The sequence below is a fragment of the Lupinus angustifolius genome, chromosome LG19 (genome assembly GCF_001865875.1).
Source record: "Lupinus angustifolius cultivar Tanjil chromosome LG19, LupAngTanjil_v1.0, whole genome shotgun sequence".
Classification (NCBI taxonomy): domain Eukaryota; kingdom Viridiplantae; phylum Streptophyta; class Magnoliopsida; order Fabales; family Fabaceae; genus Lupinus; species Lupinus angustifolius.
Genome location: NC_032027.1, coordinates 16737420 through 16762182, shown reverse-complemented (window position 1 = coordinate 16762182; position 24763 = coordinate 16737420). Strand labels below are relative to the sequence as shown.

Here is a 24763-nt window from a genome sequence, read left to right as displayed (position 1 = left end):
TTCAAATTTAACAATTAACTTTTTTCTGTGTTTTTCTCTTTTTCTTTAACAAATCATTAAAATGGGGAACACATCATCTAAGAAAATCCAATACGTTACAAAGAAAATCCAATACTCTTGTTACAAAAAGATCTTTACAAAATTAAATTAATTGCATAATCTATGGATAGGTAAAGCTCATTAAAATTGTGTATTAGATAAACTTTCGCCAACCCATCTCTGCTTAGCAAATAAGAAACAAGTTGTTGGGTATTTCAGGTGATTCAGAAACAAATCTTCCATGATATATACCCAAATGCTCCATAATATTAATTGCTCTAAAACATGCATCATGCCCCTCTCTTCTTTTGGCCTTTTATAGATTTGATCTCCTTTGTAAGCATTCTTGGAGCTATGGCCATAGACATAAGTTCTTGGAAGAGCAACTTACAAGCATAAGGAATGTAAACCTGCATAAGGCAAATCAAAATCCAAAACATGATGCTTAGAATTCAGCACAAGGAAAATTTGGACTTATGGACTGTAATAACTACCGTTCACCGGAGAAGATAACAGATTATTCACCTGAACAATGTCAGTTTTGTTCTTGCACCCCCTGCACTCGAAAGAATTCTTCTTCAGATTTGCAATGGCGACCAAGCCACAACGCTCACACACATGGACCCTGTATGCATCACTTTGATCAAACAATCTCTCTTTTAGGAAGTGAGCAGCTCCGTGGGCTATCATGCAGTCTCGTTCCATCTCTCCAAATCGGAGACCTCCATCACGCGAACGACCCTCAGCAGGTTGCCTTGTGAGGATCTGCACAGGACCGCGTCCACGAGAATGGATCTTATCATCAACCATGTGCTTAAGTCTTTGGTAATATGTAGGGCCAAGGAAAATCATGGCACTGAGACGCCTCCCTGTATGACCATTGTACATGGTCTCAAAACCACGCATTTGATACCCACATTTGTGTAGAGCTTTACTGATATTATCCACCTGTGGATTGCAGAAGAAAAATGTTAGAATTTTAAACTTGACCAAAAAACCAAACAATCTAATCTTGAAACATAACCTGACAAAACATAAACTACTGTGATATTTTCTGACAGGTAAAGTAGGTCATTATTGTAGCTTAAGCCTTTTGTTACAGCAACCAACAACCAAAGCTTTTTATCACTTGGTGAGGTCAGCTACATGTATGAAATTATGCCCATGTTTTATAAGGAGATATAACTTACCCACCATAACACAATCTTTCCCTTTTGTCTCAGGTAAACTACAAGATTATGTTGTAATATTTTGAATTGCAGTGCTTGGGGCCATGGACAGTTTTTTTATGGGCATAAAATAAAACCCATCTAATGACAATCTATAGCTTGAACTTATTATAAACCAGTTCTTACTACGTAACTGGTTGGGATTATACACTTACATAGGAAAAACTGGTTGAGAATAGGCTCTAAGCACATGAGAATAATTGATCCAACAAGAGTAGCTGAAAGTTGCTTACTTATATATGAGCAGTTCCAGTTTCTGAAAACTATTTAGTTGTTAATACATGCAAAAAAACATAAGGTGAAAGTTTCTACTTACAGTGACATCTGTAAAAGGAGTCGCATCTCCTTCTTTTCCCATGTGTGCTGCTACTTTCCCCATGATACACTCAATTAGCTGACCAATTGTCATTCGAGAAGGAATAGCATGAGGGTTGACAATAATATCAGGTGTGATGCCTTCCGCAGTCCAGGGCATGTCTTCTTGTGTATATGTCATACCAACTGTCCCCTTCTGACCATGTCGACTACTAAATTTGTCACCAATCTGTGGTATACGAACAGATCTCACACGTACTTTCACAAATCTCAATCCATCAGCATTTGTTGTTAGCAGAACCTACAAAACAGGCGATATACAAATCCATTGATTTTTTTATTAAAAAATGATACTAAAATATTCAGGAATCAGGATCTTGGTATATTAACAAGCTCTGAATTCAGACCCAACAATTTGTGACCTTTGAAAGTAGATAATTGGGACAAACTTACTTGATCAACAATTCCAGTTTCACTGTGGCGTAAGCTTATGCTGTGATCACGTTTCGTGTAACGTAGATTCTGGCCCTGTGCCTCTTCCTGAGATATTGGGGTGGTCTTTCCAATAATAACATCCTCACCAGATACCCTTGTACCCTATTACAAGGTAATCAATTATTCCAGTTATATAAATTTCATTTTCAGATAGGCAGATCAGGGGATCATGTCAAAGCCTAAATTCAAAAAAATAATATACGTACTGGTGGTGCAAGACCATCATCATCCAGCTTTTCATAAGAACCATGCCTCATACCCTGCAAAATTGACCTTGGTTTATTGTCCCATAAATAGCAAACCAATATTCTTTTTTGGTAGGATAAAATATCAAAGTAGTCATGATGCATCAGCAAAGCCAAAACTCTTACCATGGTGTTAGTTCTATCTGGACGACCAAAATCTTCTTTGACAAGCGTTCCCATTTTCTTCTCTTCATCTCTGTGGGAATTAACAATGCATCATAAAAATGACAAGCACAGCAATCAGAAAGAGTGTATTTGTACTTTATCGGAGCAGCACATACCTATATGAACGGAAAAACAAAGACCGAAAGAATCCACGGTCTATAGACGATTGGTTCATGATGACAGAATCTTCTTGGTTGTAACCAGAATAACAAGAAATGGCCACAATGGCATTCTACAAAACAAGGAGGCATGTTAGAAGATTTAATTATCAAAATAGTGACAATAACTAAAATGAAGGATACGGGAATTTACAATTCCAGCTGGGAGTTGCCGGAAATGGAGATGCTCCATGGCTCTTGTAGTGACCAGTGGCTTTTGAGGATAGTATAGCACATAGGCCAAAGTATCCTAAGTAATGAAAGAAATGATAATCAGGTGTCATTCATTGTCATCTATATAGACTAATGGAAAAACAGATGGACATCAATCACAAAACAAATGAACAGTACCATTCGGAACTGGTAGTTGGTAACATATATCCCCATTGCTTGTTTTCCCATTGCAGACTGATATGTATTACGTGGGGACTGATTTTAACAAGACAAAGATAAGTTATATGAACGAATTGTATTAACATAATGAGTACACAAAAAATACCATATTTACCTGATTATGATCAGGAAATGGTATAATAGAAGCACACACACCCAAAATAAGTGACGGGTGGATTTCGCAATGAGTATAAGTATCAGAATAAGCTTCCTCTGGATTTAGCCTTGCTTGTACAAGATCCTGTATCGTTTTCAAACAATTACTTCATTGCTATACAGCCTCTTAATGAGCACTTAATGAACATACATATAAAGGCCATAATTATAAGCATTTGTAATCCAGATGCGTCATACTGACATTGATCGTCATGGAAATCATGGTAGTTTCTTCTTCTTCCGTGTCAATGTATTCTATAAAGCCCTTGGACACAAGATCATGCCACCCACCATCTTCTGGGGATTCCTAAAACAATAGAATAAGCAGTTTAAGTAAATAATGGAATCATATCAGCTTCTCAGATATGCTAAAATTATCACTGGCTCACCCTCTGTTGCAAAGCATGAATATCCTTCTTCTTAATGAGAAGCCTCTGCTTATCCACAATGAATAAAGGACGACTGCAGCGACCATAATCTGTATATATGCGCAATTCTTTAAGGCGGATATCCCTAACAACCCCAACTTCAGTATTAACATCAACCTACACCACATGAAGAGGCATCAGCAGTTAAGCACCTCATGAAGAGACATCAGAAGTTCAGTGCCACAATTAGAAGATATAATTGTGTGACATAACATCTAGACAAATTTAATCAATCAAATTCCAAAAGAAAACAAATAAGTAATGGCTATTTACATAATTTGATAAAAATGCAATTTGAGCAACTATTTGAATAAGCACTCTTGTAAACATAAGAGTGGAATTTCAAAATAAGCAACCATGTCTAACCCTGTCAGCATTAAATTGTTGATGAAAAAACATTCAGATAAATAGCACATCTGACTTCTGTTTTGAAGCTTTACCCAAAAAGTAGCACTTGTAAATATCACATATCCTTCTTCTGTTGATAAGGGATGCAATTACACAAATATAGAAGGTAATAATTGCAATATCACTATATCAGCCTCCCAAAAATTATCAGTAATAATATACTATTACATTGTTTAGGAGAAGGGGGTTGGTGACAGTTTCATTCAAACACAAACCAGAGCTTTAGGCCGTTAAACAAAATCAGAAAGTGAAATGAACAGTTACCCGACGTCTCAGCTTTCTCAGTGTTCTAACCAACATATCAGGGTCACGATGTATACCCATCCAGCAACCATTTACAAAAATTTTGGTGGCTTGGGGAATAACTGCAGGAGAAATTTCCTACAAGCAGCAGAAACAAAACCAATTTAAAACACAGAAATCGTACAGAAAGAGAGGAAATTTTCATTTTGTGGAGGAAAACCATAAGCACCTCAAAATTCTCTGTGCCCCATTCTTCCAAAAACTCCAGAATAGGATACGCTGCTGAACCAACTGTTATGTAAACCATCAATGCCAGATTCTTCACCAGTCCACAGGCCTATATAATATCCCAATCACACCCATAAATACCAAAACAGAGATCCTCATGGAAAGTACTACTTGAAAAGCAAAATACTTACTTGCCCTTCAGGTGTTTCTGCTGGACACATCATTCCCCACTGTGAATTATGCAGCTGTCTTGGTTTGGCCAACTTCCCTGAAATAAAAAACGGAATGAGAGAATAGAAAAACATAGAACTTGGACACAAAATAATTAGGAGCATATTAACATATTGCATTAATGTTACTATTTTATGGGTATATATGCAATACTAGAGGGGGAGGGGAAGATAGAAGGCTGGATCATGCATAGATGCCCAAGTATTTTTACCTTCACGCCCTATGGGAGAATTCAGTCTTCGTAAGTGAGATAACGTGGATGCATAAGTTAAACGATTCAACACCTGGACAAGAAGATAAGTGCAGTGTTATTTCTTCTATAGAAGAGATAGAGTAAGGCTCTAGAATAAAAAAACATTGCAATAATTCATATTCAAACCTGTGACACTCCAGCTCTAGTACCGGCAGCATTTGCTTGGCCCCAATTACCAGTAGCAAGTGAGTATTTAAGTCCACTAGTGATCGTTTTTGCTTTGATTGCAAATTGCAGGTTAACATCTTTCCCATTATCAACACACTGCAAGATTCAGGCAATAGAATGATATAGGGAATGCAAAATGAGTATTGCAACAGGTGTGTATTACAGCTAGAACAAACCTTCTGCACATAACCCCTGACATCTCTAGTTAGCTTTCTGAATAGCTGCATCAAAAATTGTAGTGCCGGGAATTAAGAAACATAAAATAAACAAGATAAATGAAATTAGTAAATATCAATTATTACAGTAACGAACCATTCTAAAGAGACCACCAAGTAAAGGACCTGCCAGGTCCAGCCTCTTGTTCCCATAATGGTCCCGATCATCTTCAGCCCTCCGCCCAAGTGCACACAAAAGCAGCCGATGTATGATATAACTGTGGGGTAATGATAACCATAATAAATACTTATGAAGTCATGATAATGAAAACATGATTTGAAAAGGAACAGACTTACCCAAAATAGTATGCTTTCTTTGTCTCGCAATACTCTCCAACACCGACATGAGGAAGCATCTCCTTTTGAAGGATCTCTTTAGCATACCTACATATTATAACATGTGTGAACATTACACAATAAAGGGTGCACACAAACCAATATTAGGCTTGTTGAAACACAACTCACTTAATTCTTTTTTCCTTGGTTACACCTACAGTTGATCCTCTTTTCCCTATGTAATCAAGTGCAACCTGCAATGGCGAAAAAGATAATATAAATTAAAATAGTTTCCCAATACCAAATACATAGAATATTAAGAAAGCTGTGTTTCGGTTAATACATAATCTCACTAATAGTAACAGGTTTTTTAAGGTCTAATAGTAACAGTTTCAAATAGTATCAAATTAAAAGGTATTCTTTCAAACAGAAAAACTACAAGGTATTGAACATTCATGATTAAACTGCAAAACATTGGATGACACCTACGGAATGGGAACTCGGTAAGACAGAGAGACCATATTGCAATATAGAACAGGAAAGAATTTAAAACAGAACATGCAGACAGAAGACTTCGTTATGCTGTGCTGAAAAGAATATGCAAAACTGGAATTATGATTATAAATTATCATAAATGAGGTGGACCAGGATGGTACAATGATCTCACTCTAAATTATCAAAACTTATAGCTAAGCAAGCATTGCCTTATCTGAAAGCAAATAGGATATAACAATACCAGAACCCACCTGTTGATTTTGAATTACAAACGCTTCTTCCAGGGACGGACGAAGTAACTCCATCATTTGAGTGTCCGAGAAGTCATAGCATATATGTTCAAGTATATCTTTATCAGCAACAAACCCTAATGCTCGAAACACAATGATGATAGGAATTTCTGTTCGAATGTAAGGAAGAGTTGCACGTATATATTGTCCGGAAGAACCCTGAAAGGTTAAAAGGCATAAGTTGATACATTGCATTTGTTATCTTTAAGTATTAAGACATTGCAGAGTGGCAACAATAATTTGCATTACCCCTTTGGAACTAGTTCGAGCAAGCATGCGTACAAACATAGTACTAGGGGGTCTGTTCTGTGACTCCGCCATGGAGCGAACTTCAGCCACATATGCATACTTGTTAGGCTGCCTCTTCTTGAAGACATAGACGTGATTGGTGCTCATCTTCTCCTGGGCAATGAGAACCTTTTCACTGCCATTAATAACAAAATAACCACCTTGATCTAATGGACATTCTCCAAGCTCAGTCAAATCCTTCTCAGAATTCTGGTATAAAGTGCAATAACTAGATCGAAGCATAATAGGCACCTAACAATGAGAGTGATAGTTAACCAGTGAATCCCAAAATGAAATCAAATTAAACAGATAAAATGAACTAAGCATCTAAATAAAGAAAACCTTGCCAATGAAAACTTTGGTAAAGTCCTGAGTCTCAGCAACTTCTTCACCATCATGTCCTTTCTTGATGACCCTCTTAGACACATCAACATACAATGGAGCCGAATATGTAAGATTCCTTAACCTAGCCGCTTTAGGAAACAATGTTGCGGTTTCTCCATCAGACTCAGTCATCATAGGCTTACTCAAGTATATCTGGCCAAAACTGATTTTGTAGATAGTCTGCAATTGCCAACATTAACAATGTCACAACCATTATCTTCATTACCAACCATTAAACCCAACCCAATCCATACATTATATAGAGCTGGTGATTTTATAATCTTTGGTTCCACCGAAAAGGGGTGAAACAAAAATATTTTACGTTTTAGTCTTTTGTCTTATCCAGCTATTGCCTATGAAGCGCATTCTGTTCACGCATTGAACAAGATGGAACATTTAGTAATACCCTTTGGCTACACCGCGTAATCAAAATGTTTTCCTTTTTAGTCTTTTGTCCACTTCTATGTCCGTGTCCAACACAGTTGTATTAGACACTTTATAAAGCTACTAACTACATTCTACAATGTTTTACGCTCATTTTATGAATTTTTACACCACTAACTACACACAAAAACCTCACAATAATTAGAAAACCAGTAACATATTATTTTGCTTACAATAACTCAATTAAAACAACATTCCTCTTTTCATATAAGATTTTTTTCTTTGACATTAACCTAGCATAATATCATATTATGGAAATGGTAGCTTATTGCATAGAATTAAACAAACCTCAGCAAAATCAGATTGGTGACCAGGATTATGCTGAGATTCAGGTCGAATTTCAATATCAGCAGATTCATCAACGATTTCCTGCATAGTGTTCTGAATGAACTCATCGAATGAATCAAGTTGTTGACGAACTAAACCTTTTTCTTCGAAATAAGCGGAAATGACAGCCCACGCATCCTCCTGTGTGATTTCATCGTCATCTTCATCTTCTTCTTCTTCTTCCATCATTTCTTGTTCTTCGTACTCTTGATCTTCTTCCATATTCATTATTGTAAGGTTCTGTTTGGGAAATTGGATTAACAGAAAAAAGTGATTATTTGAATTAAAGGGAGATCGAGAGTGAAACCTAGCAGAGGCACCTCAAATTTGGACACCGCCTTGTTCTCACGTATACACTCGTTACCCACTTAGAATAACTCAAAAATATTTATAAGGGAAAAAAAGAGATTTCACTACTATAAAATGTCATAATAAGTTGAAAATATAATCTAACAATATTTGTGATATGCTTTAATTGTAACAAAAATATAAAATAAGTTTAAAATTTAATTAAACAATGAAAGTTTTGTTATAATATAAATTAACAAATAACAAACATAACTATAAATAATTAAAAGCATCTTATTTTTTTCATAATTGTTGTTTTTTTTAAAATAATATTATTTTGATTGACTCGACCGGTTCGATCATCTGAATAACTGATTTTAGGCTTAAACCGACCGATTTGAACCGAATCAAGCCAATTTTGATACAAAATTGGTTAGATGAGAGATTCATATCGGTTAGTTGTCCGGTTCACAGTTGAATCGGCCGATCCGAATTATATAACATGGATTCTAAACATGTGAAATACAAAAGCCATATTTAAATATGCATCATTGATATTAAGTCTATTAGATACTTTCATGTTTATATATTTAATGATATTGTCTATTAGATAATTTCTATGAGTTCTCCATTCTTTTGGTAGAACATCATGAATTTGTACTTATTTCATTGTTGTGCTCCACTTGGTTTATTTCACTTTGTTCTTCTTCAATTGAAGCATCATTTTTTGATGTACTTGGGGATTAATGTATTTCCATGATGAATGAATGCCTTCAGATGAATCCATCTATGTACATAACAAAAAGCAATATATTGTTTTCTTAACTCTTTTTTATAATAAGGATTTAATATGTATACATCAATGGTAGAAGAGTGTTGATGGTTACTATTTGTTGTTTTAAAAAGATCAACCTCAAGGTTAGTGTAGTGGTATATGTACCTGGATTAAAGTGCCTTAATAGCTTCTATACTGTTTTAGTGATTATTTGTAGGGTACTAGGGTCTTCAAATGCAGAGCATCATGATATTGTGACAAACTATGCATGTTTCCTTTTCTAGAAATTGCTCATGTTCTAATATAATAATAGAAGTTTTAATTCTAATTCTAATATTAGTATTTATTTTCAGGTTATGCCATGTCTAAAAGTTAAACCAGCATTCTCATTGACCCATATGAAGGATGGAGACAGATTATGATTGTCTTCAAAATGGGTACATCATCATGCTTCCCATTGCTTTGTTAAGTAGTTGACAATGGACTTGCTGTACATGTTGTCTATATCTAGTGTGACTCACTCTAACCAATACTTCACTTCCGGTGTGGCCGAACCAACGACTTTCTTCCTCTTCTTGATCAGCTGCCGCGAATCTTCTCCTTGCATGAACATCATATAAGGGTTGCCCTTTTGCTGCTATTGATGAATGATGAGTTAACAAAATGTGTCATGTTCATGTAATGGGAAACAGAAATGCTTCACTAAGATAAGGTTGTCTTTACAATGTGTAAATAAGATTGTATTCATCATCAGTAAATAAGATTTAACCAATGTGCAGAACTCACTTTCAAATCCATGTGAAACTACCTTAATTTCTCTAAGTAGAATACACTCATTTTTTTACTATATATCTCATTGCAATTTATGCCCTCCAAATCTTGAAAAATTGAAGGCTGGAAATAATTTTACTTAATGGAATCAATATCTCAGCTATCACAAATCATCATTACCAATAACAGGTACTTTCTCATAAGAACTTTCCCTGGCCCTCTTCGGAAGAATGAACCGGTTTCCAAATCTCTGCTGAAAGTATACAAGGAGAGCAAATAAGAGACCCCCAATAGGGATTATGATGTCCCAAGTTGTGGAATAAAAATCCATTCTATGGTCTGCATATATATATGATAAATCAAGAAACCATGCAGAACTGTGAGCTCTATAAAGATCATATGCATGGGGCAGTATGCGGACAACGGTTGTCCCAGCATAGAAAGAACATGCCAGAGCCTTTCCTTCTGGGTTGAATAGTATGTTAAACAATATTTGTGGGAGCAAAAAACCATCCAAGAGCAAACCGGCGTAAGATTTGAAGTCTTCCCAGAGGGAAAGAGATTGGTAGGTAGGTTCGCGAGGAAATTTAAACCTGTGGCGTGAAAGTTTTAGCGGTTTAAATCTTTTCTGGTGGGAACTCTTCCATATGTGCACGAACCAAGCGGTAAACCCGCCGCCGATATACAATGGTAGAGTCATATAAAGAACCCTTTTCTCAGAAACCCACAGATCCGGCTCGCTTCCCTCATCCTGTCTTGAAGACCAGGTCAACTGTAGAAGGCGCAACTCTAGAAGGAAAGCTATCATTGTCACCATTCTCACAACTACTTCATTCACTTCAAGCCACCCTCCACTCCCAAGAAAAGGATTTTGCTGGCTGTGGTTTGCCATGAATAAGGCTTCAAAGTTCAATACCAGAGGAATCATGTGACCTAGAGTGATAACAACAAGCATCACAATGGAAATGTTGGGAAGCACATCCGGGTGTTTTTTTACATGGAGGAGTTGCAACCCTACAAACACACAAGCAAGTGTGTTGGACATCAATACCATGATGATCTCAAAATCCATTCTCCAAATGGACGCATCTGCTTGGCTTGTGGAAATGGAATATGAAGACAACTGAAGAGGATCAAAATAGTAATGGTCTGATTTTTGTCTAGTGCTTTCTATTGTTCCTTTAACAGATTCACCCCCTCTTGCATTCAACGGAGGAAATTGGACATTAACCATGATTTCACAGTCCAGAGATTGATTCTTTATCAGTATTTTGTCATTTGATCTCAAATGCAGACATCCTATCATACACAGAAGTCCAGTTTTCATATTGTACAATCCCTCAGCACCAATTTTAACTTCGGTCGAAGAGACCACACCACCAAACTTGAAATCAGGAGGAGGATTAAAACTAATCATATAGCTGACATTCAACAAATTGCTGTTGTGAATCCTGTTTGCTTTCAATTTTCCCTTTGTCAGCATACTTGGAACCCCAGACATCTGTTCATCATAACTTTGATCACTAACGAATAGCGGTGACGTGTAACCTTCAGTTACTTGTCCTTTGCTGTTTCTCACAAACATGCTAAATCTCATATCAGAAGAATATCCATCCGGATACGTATTTCCCTTTCCTCTAGCAGTTATCTTTTCTGCACAAGATTTACTCACTCTGTCAATCTCGGTATACTTGTATTGGAGACCCTGGATACCTCTTAATACCTTCAAGGAACCCTCGAACTCAATTCTACTAAAGTACCCAGATTCCCCAACTGCTTTGTCACTCCAAATCTGTCCCAAAACAGTACTCCTGTTTCTTAAAGATAAAACCGCAGGAAATCTTAACTTTAACCTAATCGAGCAACCTCCAACTTCAGGATTATTGTTAACCCAAGATCCATCGAATTTCAAGATCCGGCAGGCAACTGCACAAAGCTGGTTCTCCTTCTCATCCCAAATCCCCTCAGATACCAAAGTTGTATTCGGATAAAATGGAAACACAGTACCAACATAGCTAGAGTCAGGAAAACCCAAAATCATCCGAAACCTTCGCCTTTCCACACATCGAACGACACGAAAATACATAAAAGCAGGCAACCTCCCAGCATCCAAGCCAAGAGGATTGCAACTAATATTATCACACTGACTCCCATATTCTAATTCAAACTTATCAACATGTCCACGAAACACAGTGCAAGCACCTTGACTCAAATTATTCAGAGATAAACTCACCTCATCCGATCTACCTACACAACCATTCCCATTCTCATTACCCATCAATGTGAACTTATAATTCAAACTCTGAGATAAACCCAATATCGAAATCGGCTCGAAATAACCCAAACTACTCTTATCATCAAAACTTTCAACAGTGCCACTAATCAAACTATGCAAAACAGTTAAATCTAATGGATAATTAAGCTTAACAACAACATTAGCATCTCTTAAATTAGCATAAGATCCAATTCCAAACATGCAAAGTTTACCAGAAGATTGAGACCAAAACCCTCTCAGCGAAACACGCATCCATTGCGAAACCCTCCAATGCGAAACTCTTCGCCCCGGATAAACAATCCCCCGGAGCAATCTACCAGGAACCTGGTTCGGGTTGGTAATTCGAAGCTGAAGAAGCATTTGCGCTCGCAATTCATAAACGTCGTCGTTTAGGGTTCTTCGAACAGAGGTTGGGTTAAAGGATAGGGAAGTTGAGTAGTTAGAGGATATGGAATTGTTGAAAAGTGGATCGCCGCCGGAGAAGTAACCGGCGCGAAAACGGAGTGAATCGGAGACGGCGGTGTCGGTTGGTGAATCAAGATGTGGAGTGGAAAGTGGAAGAACGTGGTTACAGAGATGAGAGTAAGTAGTTTGGAAAATTGAATCATGAATGTTAGAAGATACATAAGAGAAGTTGCATAGAATAGAAATGAAGAAAATGAAGAAAATTGAAAAGTGGGTTTTTGAGAATCGAGATCTATGAAATGAAGAAGAAGAAGAAGAATTAATGGAGTTCATTGTTTTTTGAAGAAAAAGGGTAAAGACTCAAGGGTCTGTGTTTGTGTTTGTGTTCGCGCGCATGTTTTGGTTTCGTTTGCAGAAAACAGAGTTCATAAATATAAGATCAGAAATAATTGATGAAAACCCAAACCTTCAATTTTGGAACACATTGTTTATTTAATTTACAATAATCATCTTTTTCTCAATTCCTATATGATCCTATTTCTGCTCTATCATCATATACTATATATATATATCATTATATATGCAGTTATTCATATTCATCATTATCATACTTACTATTCTTACCTCCATTATTTAATTTGATTTTGATTTATTCCTTTACTTGTAGTAGTTTGCAACATTGGTACAAGGTGGGTTGGTGAAACTAGTGCATCTGCTATTGAAAATTTCACTCAAGTCTAGATGATTAGAAAGAAAGTGCAGTTGTAATAGGTTATATGTAATTTGGAACAACTCAAAAGTAGATAGTAGGAATGTTGAGATGTATATTTAGTTAAATAAAAATTCATCTTTTAAAATACGAGGATACCTAAAAATACTCTTAGTAGAACAAAAAAGACTCGCGAGTCCCAATTTGCAGAGTTATTAGATATTGAAGTAACATAAGATGATTATGAATCACATGAATATTGAAAAGGCACTTTAAAAGTAAATCACTCCAATCATTATGTTTCTTATTTCATATTTTCACATATGCAAGACATAGACACACCACAATAGAGATTGGTCTTTTTACAAGCATACATTTCATATAATACAAGATAATTTAATCACACATAAAGTTGAAATAACTTAGTCAGGAAGCTTGACAATTCCTCACAACACATAAGAGTTACTTTTGCAGCTCATTAAACTGATGGCTGCAATCAATTCCGTTGTCGGAAAAGGCCTCAACAAGCTTGGGGAAGAGCTTAGAAAGCATGATTTTAAATCCTGTAGAAGTCCCTTTCTGGTTTTCATCGTCCGGGTTTACAGATCCAATAGTAACTCCTTCGAGATATGCCTTACAAGCAAGAATTATATGTTGCGAGCGTTGTCTAAAGTGCTCTTCCACCACTGTCTCGAAATGCTGCAACCGGCAGCAACATTGTCAGTTACAATTCCATCCATATTAGAACTGTATTGAAAGATTTTAGATAGCACCATTTTGCTTAAAGTCACCTAGGAACAGGACCACATGCTTCAACAATGAAAACCGAACCTGAGGAAACTTAAGATCATGCTAGAAAGTATGAAAAAGAAGAAACCGACGATCATGCACAGTTTTCAAAGATGAGTACAGGCCAAAGATGTCATTGAGTTATTCACATCTTTAACCATTTTATCATCAATATGAACCTCTCCTTTCTGAGATAAATCATAGAATTCATTCAAATATGCAAGATATCCAGGTTATTTTCTAGTTTATTATTTTGTTCTGAGACACATTTTTCTAGCATGGTATGCACAAATAAATGTCCAAAACAACATGCCACCGTGAGTTATTGTTTATGCTTCCGAGGTCATAACCAAGTCGAGAGTAATAATAATAGACGAAAATCAAAGAATAGTACTCAATTTACCTTTGGTGGCTTTCTTAACAGATACAACATGGATTTGCAGGTGACAAGAAATGCATTCTCATTGTAACTCACTGAGTTTCTTTCTCCTTCAGCTCTTCCAATTTGTTGATCGTACCCAGCCTCATTGAAATAAGGCTTATCATTAAGGACAAGGGCCTGCAGAGAGAGAAGGACTTGAAGAATTGTGGAGGATCCAGGGTTCCACATTTCCGTGGATGTGCCAGTCCATGTATTTAGCAGACTCAGACAGACTTTCCCCGACTCGTACAAATTAGGATTTAATCGTAGCCCACCAGAATTGAAGTGCACCATCTGCATGGGATTTCAAAGGACATGGTGACAGGATTAGAAGCTTGTTCAGAAACAAATATGCAGTTTTTGCTGAATGCTAAAAGGAGGAGTTCCGATGCATGAATCACGATAAAAGTAATCCAACAAAGATAGAAAAACTACATTCCAAAGCTTACAGGTGGTTCACTGGGATACTCTGGAGGAAAACATATATCGAAGAAAAACAACCCGTCATGATATGGGGTCCCGGAGGCACCAACAATGGCTGCTCGCATGAGATCCATCCTTTCTTCAAAAACACGGACATATATACTTTCTGTTTGGCCAATAAAAGATTGTAAGGGAATTTGCAGAAACTGTGATGAATACTTACAGGCTACTTAATTTATTCAATGAAACAGGCTACTTAATTCCAGGTCTTTTTTCGATTAAATCTTAATGGCCAACAAAGCTTACACAACCACACATATACTACTTTCACTAAACTTGTGATTGTGAGTAAGACTACGTACATCTACCCTCCTCAGACTCAGTGGTGGGAGCCTCATGCACTGGGCCGCCCTTTTTACTCAATTCAAGTCTCCTTGCTTTCCTAAAATCAGTCGTAGTCCATAATATGACAGAGACTTGTGACTGCTATAATGTAATTTTGTATTCTAATTTCTAAGTTTAAGCATTGTACATCTATTCTCTCTGGGCCACCCTTTTTCTTATTTTTTGTAGTATATAAAAAGCATGGTTTAAAACAAATAAGATGAAGTGTTCACCAGGAAGATTATTCTCTAGGATGCTCCATTCTTGCTGAACTTTTTTCACCCAACCACTTTTTACCTATAGGGGAACAAAACGAGATGAAAACAATTAGCGTCAATGTTTTCAATGTAAGTAGTATATGTGAATATATGTGATGATGTGTCAATTTCTAACCTGAGATAATGCTAACCCTTTTCCCTCATCAAAAAAGTGGTGGTCTGAGCAATTATCTATTATATCGAACTGCTTCAGCCGATCTGGACTGTTGCTGTCTAAAGAAACTTGAAAATCATTCCTCTCTTGAGTCATAGTAACTTCATCATATGGAGTTCTGTCTTCAGTAGACTGCAACCCATTCATTGAATGTGATTCAGTGCAGGGGTCACAAGTGTCCAAAACTTTCTCACCGAGAAAATCAGATCGATTTTCCTCATCAAATGTTGGGACTAAGGAAACTGCTCTGGAAAGTGATGTTACACCAAGTGTTTGGAATATGCTGGTTTTAATGCTAGAGAAAAATTCAAAGGCGGCTTGAGGAAGGGAAAAGGAGCTAGACTCTCCCGAGTGCTTTTCACAATTCCCTCTGCCACCTCCATAATTTAACAAGCCCTGATGATCACAAGTGATATTCAGCTTATGGTTAGACTATTGCGTTGGTAAAGTCAACAGCCGATCTCATTCAAAAGTGTTAGTTCAGGATCATAACCAATCCAAAATATTAGAGAAGAGTTGAAATTTCCTTTTTATTTATTTTCTATTGCTATTAACTAACCGACTTTTCACTATAATTTGTATTATGAGACTTTTGTTCCTCAATGTCCAATTAAATAATTCAACACAAAAAACGACATAATATACAAGCATACACATTAACACATATGGATGCACATATATACAGAACATGCAGAGAAGCTGTTGCCCTCACCTTTCCCTTCTGGTCAGAAAGTGGACTTCCATGTTCATTCATCTCTTGAGGCAACTCCTCAAGATTTGCTTCATAAGGATTAGGGGTTACAGTTGAACCTTCATGTTTATCAATCCGAAAAATTTCATAAGGCGCAACCTGTCGGGGGGGAAAATACTTCTGTAAGACTTCCTCTAGATGAAAGGCTAAAAAGTAAAAACGTAACGTGTACAATACATTAGAATATAAGAAAATATTGTTCTGAACTGATTAATATTGGTCCAGTCTATGTTCAGTAGCATCATCAAATAAATAGGATGCAGCCTAAGTTCAGTGGTTGTAACATGTAGGTCATTTGCCAATATTTTCATGAGTTATACATTCACCATATAGAACCAGTAGCACCATTAACTGCAATATATTCTGTACAGAAAATTGGATGTTATACCTTGGTAGTTAAACCAGTAGCCCATTTCACCTCCACATCACCATCTTTGAAACCAGTAACATTGCCAATACATGACAAGTAACAGTTACCAGGGAAGTTATTCTGATTTTCGTCCCGATCTATCAGAGGAGCCACCAAATTCACGTCAGTCATTGGCTTTGCATTATCTTTATCAGCTGGGTAGGCAAGCTGTTGTAGATCCTTGAACACAATATCACCAAAACAACAGGAAAAATCTGGGTGCTCAACAAGTTCATATGCACTCACAGTTTCCATCATTGTGTCTACAGCCAAATTTCCGGGCTCAGATATGGGGATAGTTTTCCATTGTACATTTACAGTACGCTCCTTTGCATCAACGGATAGAACGACACCCCATCTTTGACTGCTAGGCTTAAGAGGATCATCAGAAGAAGTACCTTTTTCCAGCACAAACTGGTGAGGCCAAAATTCATGCGTGTTAATGACATTGACTGGGACTAAGTTCTGCGGATCTAATCCCAATGTTTGTTCACCATTTTGCCATATAATATCAACTTTGGTCTTTTTCTTCGAAACTATAAATAATTCGCCAGCATTAGAGTTAAGATTTCTTCTCCTGTATCCTCTTGTCATACCATGCTCATTAGAAAGATCTAGCTGTTCCATATGTTCCTTTTCGTCTGCAACATGAAGCATGCACCAGTCACTAAGCTGCCAGTTTGCATGTGAAAAACACGACAACAAGGTCAAGTTTTCGGAATCTTGCCAGGATGGTGGAGAACTCACATTAAAATCGGAACCTAAAAGAGCAGAGGCAAGCCACTCAACATACACCAGACCTGCCTCCACAGCACAAACTGTTCCTTCGTCTTTATTGTCTCTCCAGGTACCACATATCCATCTAGCTGATTTAGAAGCAGTGGAGAGGTTTACCTTTACTCTCTGCCCTGGATAGTATAAATACTGCGAGTCTTCGAGAAAATGATGAGTCACTGGTAAAAGCTTCTCTTTTCCCAAAGCAGTGATCTCACATTTTGATCCATCATCCAACAACACAGTCACTTTGTCCACCACCTTTTGAACCTGGCCAAGCCACGGCCCCTTAATTACATAATCACCTTCCGAAATGGACCGGATCTTCAGAAGTGTTTTGGAGTTGACATTTTTTATTACGTTTCCTTGAACATTTTCCAAATCCACTAACATGTCAACACTTGTGACCCTGCCCATTTGTCCAGATGGGTCTGACAAGGAGCAGACGACATCGCCATAAACAAATGTTCTCTCGAATGAGAGAAAATCATCAATCTTCCCGATGCTTTCCTCTAAACTTGATAATATGCTCCGTGCTTGCCCACCATATAGATAATCAATGTCCTCTTGATCCTCACTACTACTGCTCTCACTGAAAGTGTCTGAGTCGGAATCAGTCATTTTAGAATCTATCAATAGGTGCCTGTCATAATGTGTCAATAGAAACATCAACGAAATCATTACAAGAAAATAACTTAACACCACAATGATAAGAAAGAATATTAATCAATAGACAAGCATCCTCACCAGACTAAGAAATAAATGGAATCAGAATCAAACTGCACTGAGTATTATCTTGATAAGAAAGCATACAACTCATTAATAAGATGAAACAATTTCACTCTCGATTTTTATACTTTTTTAAATGACCTATTCTCAGTAATCTCACTCCCTTATTCAGGAAAACATTGAGCAACTAAGTGACCATTTCAGACAAGGTATTTTAATACATCGAAAGAGGAACATTAACAATAAATACGGATTCGATAAGATCCTCACCTTCTCAAGTAAATTGAAGCATTAAACCTCAGTTTCAGTATATATTGCAATCCACGGCGGAGATATTGATTTCAAGTCTATTTTTGTACAAACACAATATGTATCTGATTGATACTGCTGTTTGTCACAGATAGTAAGCCAGTTTCTTAAAAATATAATCTTGACCACTGAAACCAGAGATTTGATGCCAAGAGATTTGTCTGATAAGATAACAGGAATCGATAAACGACTCCAAAATGCCAAAGGAGATTTGCCCAATTTGGACTGGAACTTCCAACAGAAAGAAATTCCTGAGATAAGTTTCCCAACACTAGAAGTATCAAGGAGCTAGAACTATAAGATGATTATTTTGCCGTTTTCGGGAAGTAAAAGATATAGAAGCTGGAGGAAGCAAACCAAGATAACCAAAAGATGCCAAAGGAGATTTGTCCATATGAAAGTGTGAAGTTCCTAGTGGAATGACTTCAGCAAGGTAAAACTTTTATATTAAGACGACAAAATTTAATTTCATATAGTTTCACTACTAGGAACCAAACCAAAGGATTTCCGTAATTTGCCAAAGGAGATTTGCCCAATATAGCTGAATCTTCAAACACAAGTAAAGTTATAGGTTAATAAGTTTTCTCTTCCAAAATAGGAACTTGGAAGCTATATTGCCAAAGGAGATTTGCCCTGCTCCACGACGAAGCCAAAATCTGGTAACCGAGGGAGATTGATTGATTAATATCTAGAGCTGATGAAATTTCAGAAGAAGCTTTAACCATTCAGCAGAAATAACCAATCAAACATATACTTAGTGCTCCTTGATTCACAGCAAGTTGAAAGATATCAGATTATCTGTCTGAGAGAACAAAGTCGAATTTGAAGCATAATTTCCATTGCCAAAAGTCACAAGAACTTCTATTAACAGATCATTTCTTTTGAACCTGCAACAAAATGACCAGTGAATTGAATACTTTCTCCAATCATTTTCAATCCGAAAAGAAAATGGAAAAAAATGAAAATAACAAAATTGCAATTATTATAGTTATGCTGACAAAACCTTGAGATGTAGCATCCTAATCTCAAAAGATGGATCTGGGATTAAATCAGTAAACTACTATTATTGTATTAATATCCTTAATTGCACATCAAAGAAATGAAACCTAAAGGAACTACTGTATTTTGATTAAGTGGAAAAGTAGAACAATATAGTGAAAAAATGATAATAATACTTTTCTTAAGATTGCTTCAAATTCAATAAATAAAAAGTTGCTTGCAAATTAATATTGCTATCAAACACAAAATCTATTCTAACAGTCCACAGAAAATAAAACAATGATAGTTATCAAATAAACCACAATTTTATTACTTTTATTTGTTAAAAGAAATGATACCAAACATTCCCTTTATATTATAAAAAAGTTAAGCCCTTTGGAATTCATATGAATTATGAAAGAAATTGTAACTTAAATGCAAAAAGCTAAAGTTATTTAGGACTTAAGAGATGAAGGAAGTGTGTACCATTTGCAGCAGTGAGAAGGGTTGGTCCCAAATAAGCTATATGAGAGTAAATAGACAGAAACACAAACATAAGAGAAAAACAACTCAATCACATGTTGAAAGAAGAAAGTTGAAACCCAGAACATAAGAGAATGAAAGGAAGATAAAAAAGGTATCTTTTTGGAAATTGAAAAGGTGGGTTATGTTCAGATAGGTTTGGTTCCTCGCCCAGTACCACCATCTTCCACTCTACAACCCAAGTTTGGAGCCATCACATGCAGTATCACTCTCTCTTTCTCTCTCTAAAACTTTAGTGAAAAAAGCAAAGAAGACAAGTTTAGTGAATGTGGGAAGTAACTAGTTTAGCTTAGAGATTATGGGTTTCTTTAACAAAACACTTCAACCAATGGTGGGAAAGAATATGATAAACAGTATTAGACATATGTTGTTTTTGTCTATATGCTTATTGGTTACCAATGAAGTTCAATACTTGTACCAACCTAATATCTCAACTTCTCTCCAACCAAAACTTTAAGATATTAGTTTCATGGATTTTTTCTTGAATAAATCCAACAATCTCTCCCTCAAGTGTGATACACACTTTCTGGTCCGCTCCCCCTTGAGTCGACCATGTCCCATCCGAACCATCGGCTCTGATACCACTTGTTTGACCAGACTGCGACCGGGGAGCCTCCAACCACTGAGAGTTCCATTGTTACATGGTTATGGCAAGAGTGAAGAGTCACAAGTGAGATATAGACATTTCCTTCTTATAAACTCTTTCACTCCTCCCCGCATATCAAATATCAAATGTGACATAGATTAAACTCAACAGTAAATCTACCAATAAAGTGTTGGTATAGTCTACTAGTATAAAATTTTACTAAACACTGACATAGATTAAAAATTCAATAATTCAATTTTTGGGAAAATATTTGGGAATATATTGGTTATACAAAAAAAAAAATATGAATCTAATTCTAGGTGAATTTATCTAGTAGTACTATGTATATGTACCATGAATGTAAAAAAATAATTAGAAATTATTTTTGAAGTACTATCATGTATCTACTTTGATATTGTTTTGGCACTTGTTTTGAAAAACTTTGTCTCTTCTAATTGTACCAATTTTCATGAGCTCAAATATTTACTTATCAACTAGGTGTACATCAAAATTGGTTGTGAAAATATATGCTCCTTCTTTTCCAAACAAATATTTTAAAACAAGAAAGATCAAACAAAAATGAATTTATCAAAATAGACCTACTATTAAAAACAATTTTTAATAAAAAATCAGAGGACAAATATGTCATTGTAATAATATATTATCCAAAGTCTAAATCACCAATTTTCCCCAAAGAAAACAATGAATGAAACTTAGCCAATATTACAGGATTTTCTGATAGTTTGGGAAACTTTACAGATAAACACAAAGGTCATAGATAAGGAACCAATTAGCTTAGTTCTATGTATGTATGATGCATACATCAACTAAACTAAAAGGTTAGAATCATTTTCTTCTCTAGTTGCCATGTATCCAAAGAATGTGACTTGGTTCTAACATCACTAAAAGGAGCACTAACTGAAAATGACCAATTACTAACAATTTTAAATATTTTCTTTTCTCTTTTTTGTTGGTTGGATTTCAGATTTGCACTTCTTTCTTGTACTTTTATGTGCATGTGCCCAAGATTTGATTCCTAAGTTTAATGACCCTTTTAATTATTATTTGAGACCTTGTATGGGAGCATTAAAGGTTCTTTTTTATAAGACACAAGAGTTTAAAATGCACTACTTGGTGAAAATGTTTGGGACTTCAAGGAAACATTATGGTTCAAATTATGCAGCTTATCTTTCTTTTCAATAGGAGAAATGTACCATATGAAGTTATTGTTTTGTAACATATCAACTTCATTAAGAAACAAAAAAACAGTGTTTATGTTATTAGAAGTGTTTAATTTCAAGTATATGCAAGTAGCTTCTGAATTGAATTTTAGTATGTTTAAATGGTAACATTTTTCATATAATTATGGTGGGTGTCTCTTGATTTGTTAGGCAGGTAAGATATTATTACAAACCAACTTTAATCATTCTTTACAATATTTTTATAAATGCTTGAAATCTAAGGTGTACCATTGCTCTTAATTTTTTTAACTTTGCATCATTAAATTACTCGCATAGAGGATTTCTTGCTTTTAAATGTTACAAATTGTATGTGCTAAGTTTTTTGTACTACTAAGGGTATCCCTTACTCTTTTGGGTAATGAACTAATCTTTTTCGAGGTGCGTGACTATCCTCTCAGTTGCTCCGAGGAATTGAACCCTTGAACTTTTGGTCATTATGAGAATCTAGCATAGTCTTATACTACTAAACCAACAACTTATTAATATTGGAGAAAAAAAAATACATTTAATTGAAAATTTAACATATTATGTTTTTTTTTTGTCAATAACACTTTTGTACATCCACTAGCATATATTAAGTGAGACAATAAGTTTTGTTTCATTTAAATAACTCTAGGAGATTCTCTGACCATGTGACTATTATACAATAACAAAGCCGTAATTTTATTAAATGAGGTTGACTACATAAATCAAATGATGTCATAAAGTTTTAATATAAAGTCATGTTTATTGATAAATTACATGTCTATTATAAATATATATATATATATATATATATTATATCATTTAAATAATAAGTTTAAGTGTGACTATTTGACACATAGCTAGCTTATAAGCTAAGTGAAAGCTTATAAGCTGATTGGAAGCTTATTATAAGTTAAGTGATGAAACATAATTGTTTGGTTAGATTAGCTAATAAGTTAATTGATATATATAAAATGAAATACATCCACTAACTTATAAATCATAAATTACATATAAATAATTTATAAATCACTTCATAAACTTATAGATCTATTTGTTAAACACAACAAGATAAACTAGTTGTTGGAAAGTAAGTCCCACATCGTCTACCTCATTATCTCGGAAATGATTTAAATACATATTGGGCTACTCCTCTCATTGCCAATTGGTTTTGAGATGAAACATTAACATTGTATCAAAGTCAAAGCTCAACTTTTTTCCGGTTGTTATGGGCCAAAAGATGCTCTTTAGTTATGGGTCAAAGGTGACCCTTCATCTGGTCTAGCATGCTTATGTGGAGGGGACATGTTGGGAAGTAAGTCTCACATTGTTTACCTCATTATCTCGGGAATTGTTTAAATATTTTTTTAACGGTTGATATTGGAGGGGAGAAAACACACAACATAAACGCTCCTTGTGCATATTTTCAATGCATGCAATACTATATACGTTGTAGAAAATGATGTCAAATTTTAAGAAATCTAGTGTAGATTTTACAGAAGAATTTAAGCCACCATTATATGTTTAAATATTTATGAAATGGGTGTGTCTACGTGTCAATTATGTCATTGTTGATTTGTGCAAACGAGAGATAATAACCAATGAAGGTGGACATGCAACTATTCTACTTTCCGCCCCCGCACCACTCTTAGGAAACAATTTTGAGATTAACTAATAAAACATTTGTCTAGTGATTTTAGACCTTACTAAATATTTAAGACTGAGACTTTGATTCCTGATATTAATATTTGTTAGAAGAGACAATTTTAAATTTTAAAAGAGATTAATTTTTTTACTAAAAAAGGTGAAGGGATATACTTAGTGTACCAAATTTCTTTTCACATTAGTGCTTTAATACGAAACATTCCGAGTTTATTAGGTAGACAATTAGGACTTATAAAAAGTAGTAAATTATAAAAAGAACAGAATAAGAGATCCCAAAAGATTATCATTAAAGACAAAAATAAAATTAAAAAGGACAATAACATTATATGGAGTGGAGGGTAGTTTAACTATTTCCAATACTTATTGCTTGTATTTGTAAGTACTAAGTTGTTTTGTTCTGATAATGATATATATAATTAATAATGTGTTTTTACAATTCAGAGCAATATCACAAACTTCTTAAAAAATGACTTAGCCCCCAACTCAATTGAACAACAATAACGAACAAAAAGTGTGAACTTTCATTACCTTAGAATAATAGTGGACCTTTGTGTGAAGCATAATCATTTTTTATATAAGTAAGAATATTTTCTTAATCTAGAGTAAGAAATTAATTTTCTTTAGGGTATGTAACTATCCAACCCAACAAGTATCGTTTCGAGAAATTAATCTTTAGACCTTTTGTCCTATATGATAATCAAATGTGATCTTACACTATTAGATCAACGTCTTGTTAATGATGCAGTGTTGTTGTTACTGTTGCTTGCAATAATTCTAAATAGTACGAAATTAATTTTCTTTCGTGACCACTACCCAAATTGTGCAAGCAGGCTATCAACGACGTCGTCGTTCCCAGGATAAAACAACTCAGATATATGTTATCAAATTCTTACTGCATTGTAACAACCGATCTCGAATACACCCACCACAATATGACTATCACTGTCAATTCTCAAAATTCTCATAATATGGCTACTCGTGCCAATTCTTTTCCCAATATACTGACTATCAATGTCAGTTCTCGAAATGTACACAATTTGGCTACATGTGTCATTCTTTTCCCTCGATACTAACTACCAATGTCAATTCTCGAAATTCTCACAATATGGTGTATGTGCCAATTCTTAGTGTCCCGAAAAGAAAGGGGAAAGTTTGCCGGAAATGCATCAGCGAAAAATATTAGGGAGAAAGAAAAAAGTTGAATGAAAGTGCATTCAACTTAGGACGAGTTATAATAAAAGGATAATACATCTATTTATGAGACTTTTT

General features: G+C 35.4%; 3 protein-coding genes across 4 annotated transcripts; all 3 read right to left on the bottom strand.

Moving 5' to 3' along the window:
- LOC109334462 (DNA-directed RNA polymerase II subunit RPB2) lies at positions 79-8101 on the bottom strand. Of its 2 annotated transcripts, XM_019570255.1 has the most exons (26): positions 7835-8101; positions 7061-7282; positions 6680-6970; positions 6392-6589; positions 5835-5899; positions 5667-5753; positions 5467-5587; positions 5331-5375; positions 5113-5250; positions 4945-5017; positions 4694-4770; positions 4504-4611; positions 4296-4412; positions 3585-3740; positions 3398-3502; positions 3155-3280; positions 2998-3075; positions 2801-2896; positions 2605-2720; positions 2450-2519; positions 2285-2338; positions 2037-2180; positions 1585-1884; positions 565-987; positions 319-449; positions 79-228 (listed from the first exon to the last, which is right to left on the bottom strand). In XM_019570255.1, the coding sequence occupies exons 1-25, from the start codon at positions 8099-8101 to the stop codon at positions 330-332; spliced, it is 3597 nt and encodes a 1198-aa protein (XP_019425800.1). In that variant the 3' UTR covers positions 79-228; positions 319-329. The 2 variants fall into 2 exon arrangements, with proteins under 2 accessions (XP_019425800.1, XP_019425799.1); XM_019570254.1 differs by having other exon boundaries at positions 79-449.
- LOC109334648 lies at positions 9303-12779 on the bottom strand. The gene has a single exon (XM_019570527.1). The coding sequence runs from the start codon at positions 12718-12720 to the stop codon at positions 9871-9873; it is 2850 nt and encodes a 949-aa protein (XP_019426072.1). The 5' UTR covers positions 12721-12779; the 3' UTR covers positions 9303-9870.
- LOC109334319 (probable ubiquitin-conjugating enzyme E2 24) lies at positions 13464-20358 on the bottom strand. Its single transcript, XM_019570025.1, has 10 exons — positions 19982-20358; positions 18479-19404; positions 16685-18122; positions 16258-16395; positions 15762-15941; positions 15507-15677; positions 15347-15410; positions 14756-14895; positions 14289-14600; positions 13464-13795 (listed from the first exon to the last, which is right to left on the bottom strand). Exons 3-10 carry the CDS (start codon positions 18098-18100, stop codon positions 13559-13561), a joined length of 2658 nt encoding a protein of 885 aa, XP_019425570.1. The 5' UTR covers positions 18101-18122; positions 18479-19404; positions 19982-20358; the 3' UTR covers positions 13464-13558.

What these genes read in the sequence shown, in the direction of transcription:
- LOC109334462 (XM_019570254.1), bottom strand. Translation starts at nt 8,101, where the DNA reads ATGAATATGGAAGAAGATCAAGAGTACGAAGAACAAGAAATGATGGAA. An exon ending in ACCAAGGAAAAAAGAATTAA is followed by an intron (nt 5,754 to 5,834) that starts GTGAGTTGTGTT and finishes TATAATATGTAG; the next exon opens with GTATGCTAAAGAGATCCTTC. An exon ending in AAGAAAGCATACTATTTTGG is followed by an intron (nt 5,588 to 5,666) that starts GTAAGTCTGTTC and finishes ATTACCCCACAG; the next exon opens with TTATATCATACATCGGCTGC.
- LOC109334648 (XM_019570527.1), bottom strand. Translation starts at nt 12,720, where the DNA reads ATGAACTCCATTAATTCTTCTTCTTCTTCTTCATTTCATAGATCTCGA.
- LOC109334319 (XM_019570025.1), bottom strand. Translation starts at nt 18,100, where the DNA reads ATGACTGATTCCGACTCAGACACTTTCAGTGAGAGCAGTAGTAGTGAG. An exon ending in AAGGGTTAGCATTATCTCAG is followed by an intron (nt 15,411 to 15,506) that starts GTTAGAAATTGA and finishes GTTCCCCTATAG; the next exon opens with GTAAAAAGTGGTTGGGTGAA. An exon ending in TGTTAAGAAAGCCACCAAAG is followed by an intron (nt 13,796 to 14,288) that starts GTAAATTGAGTA and finishes TGCCGGTTGCAG; the next exon opens with CATTTCGAGACAGTGGTGGA.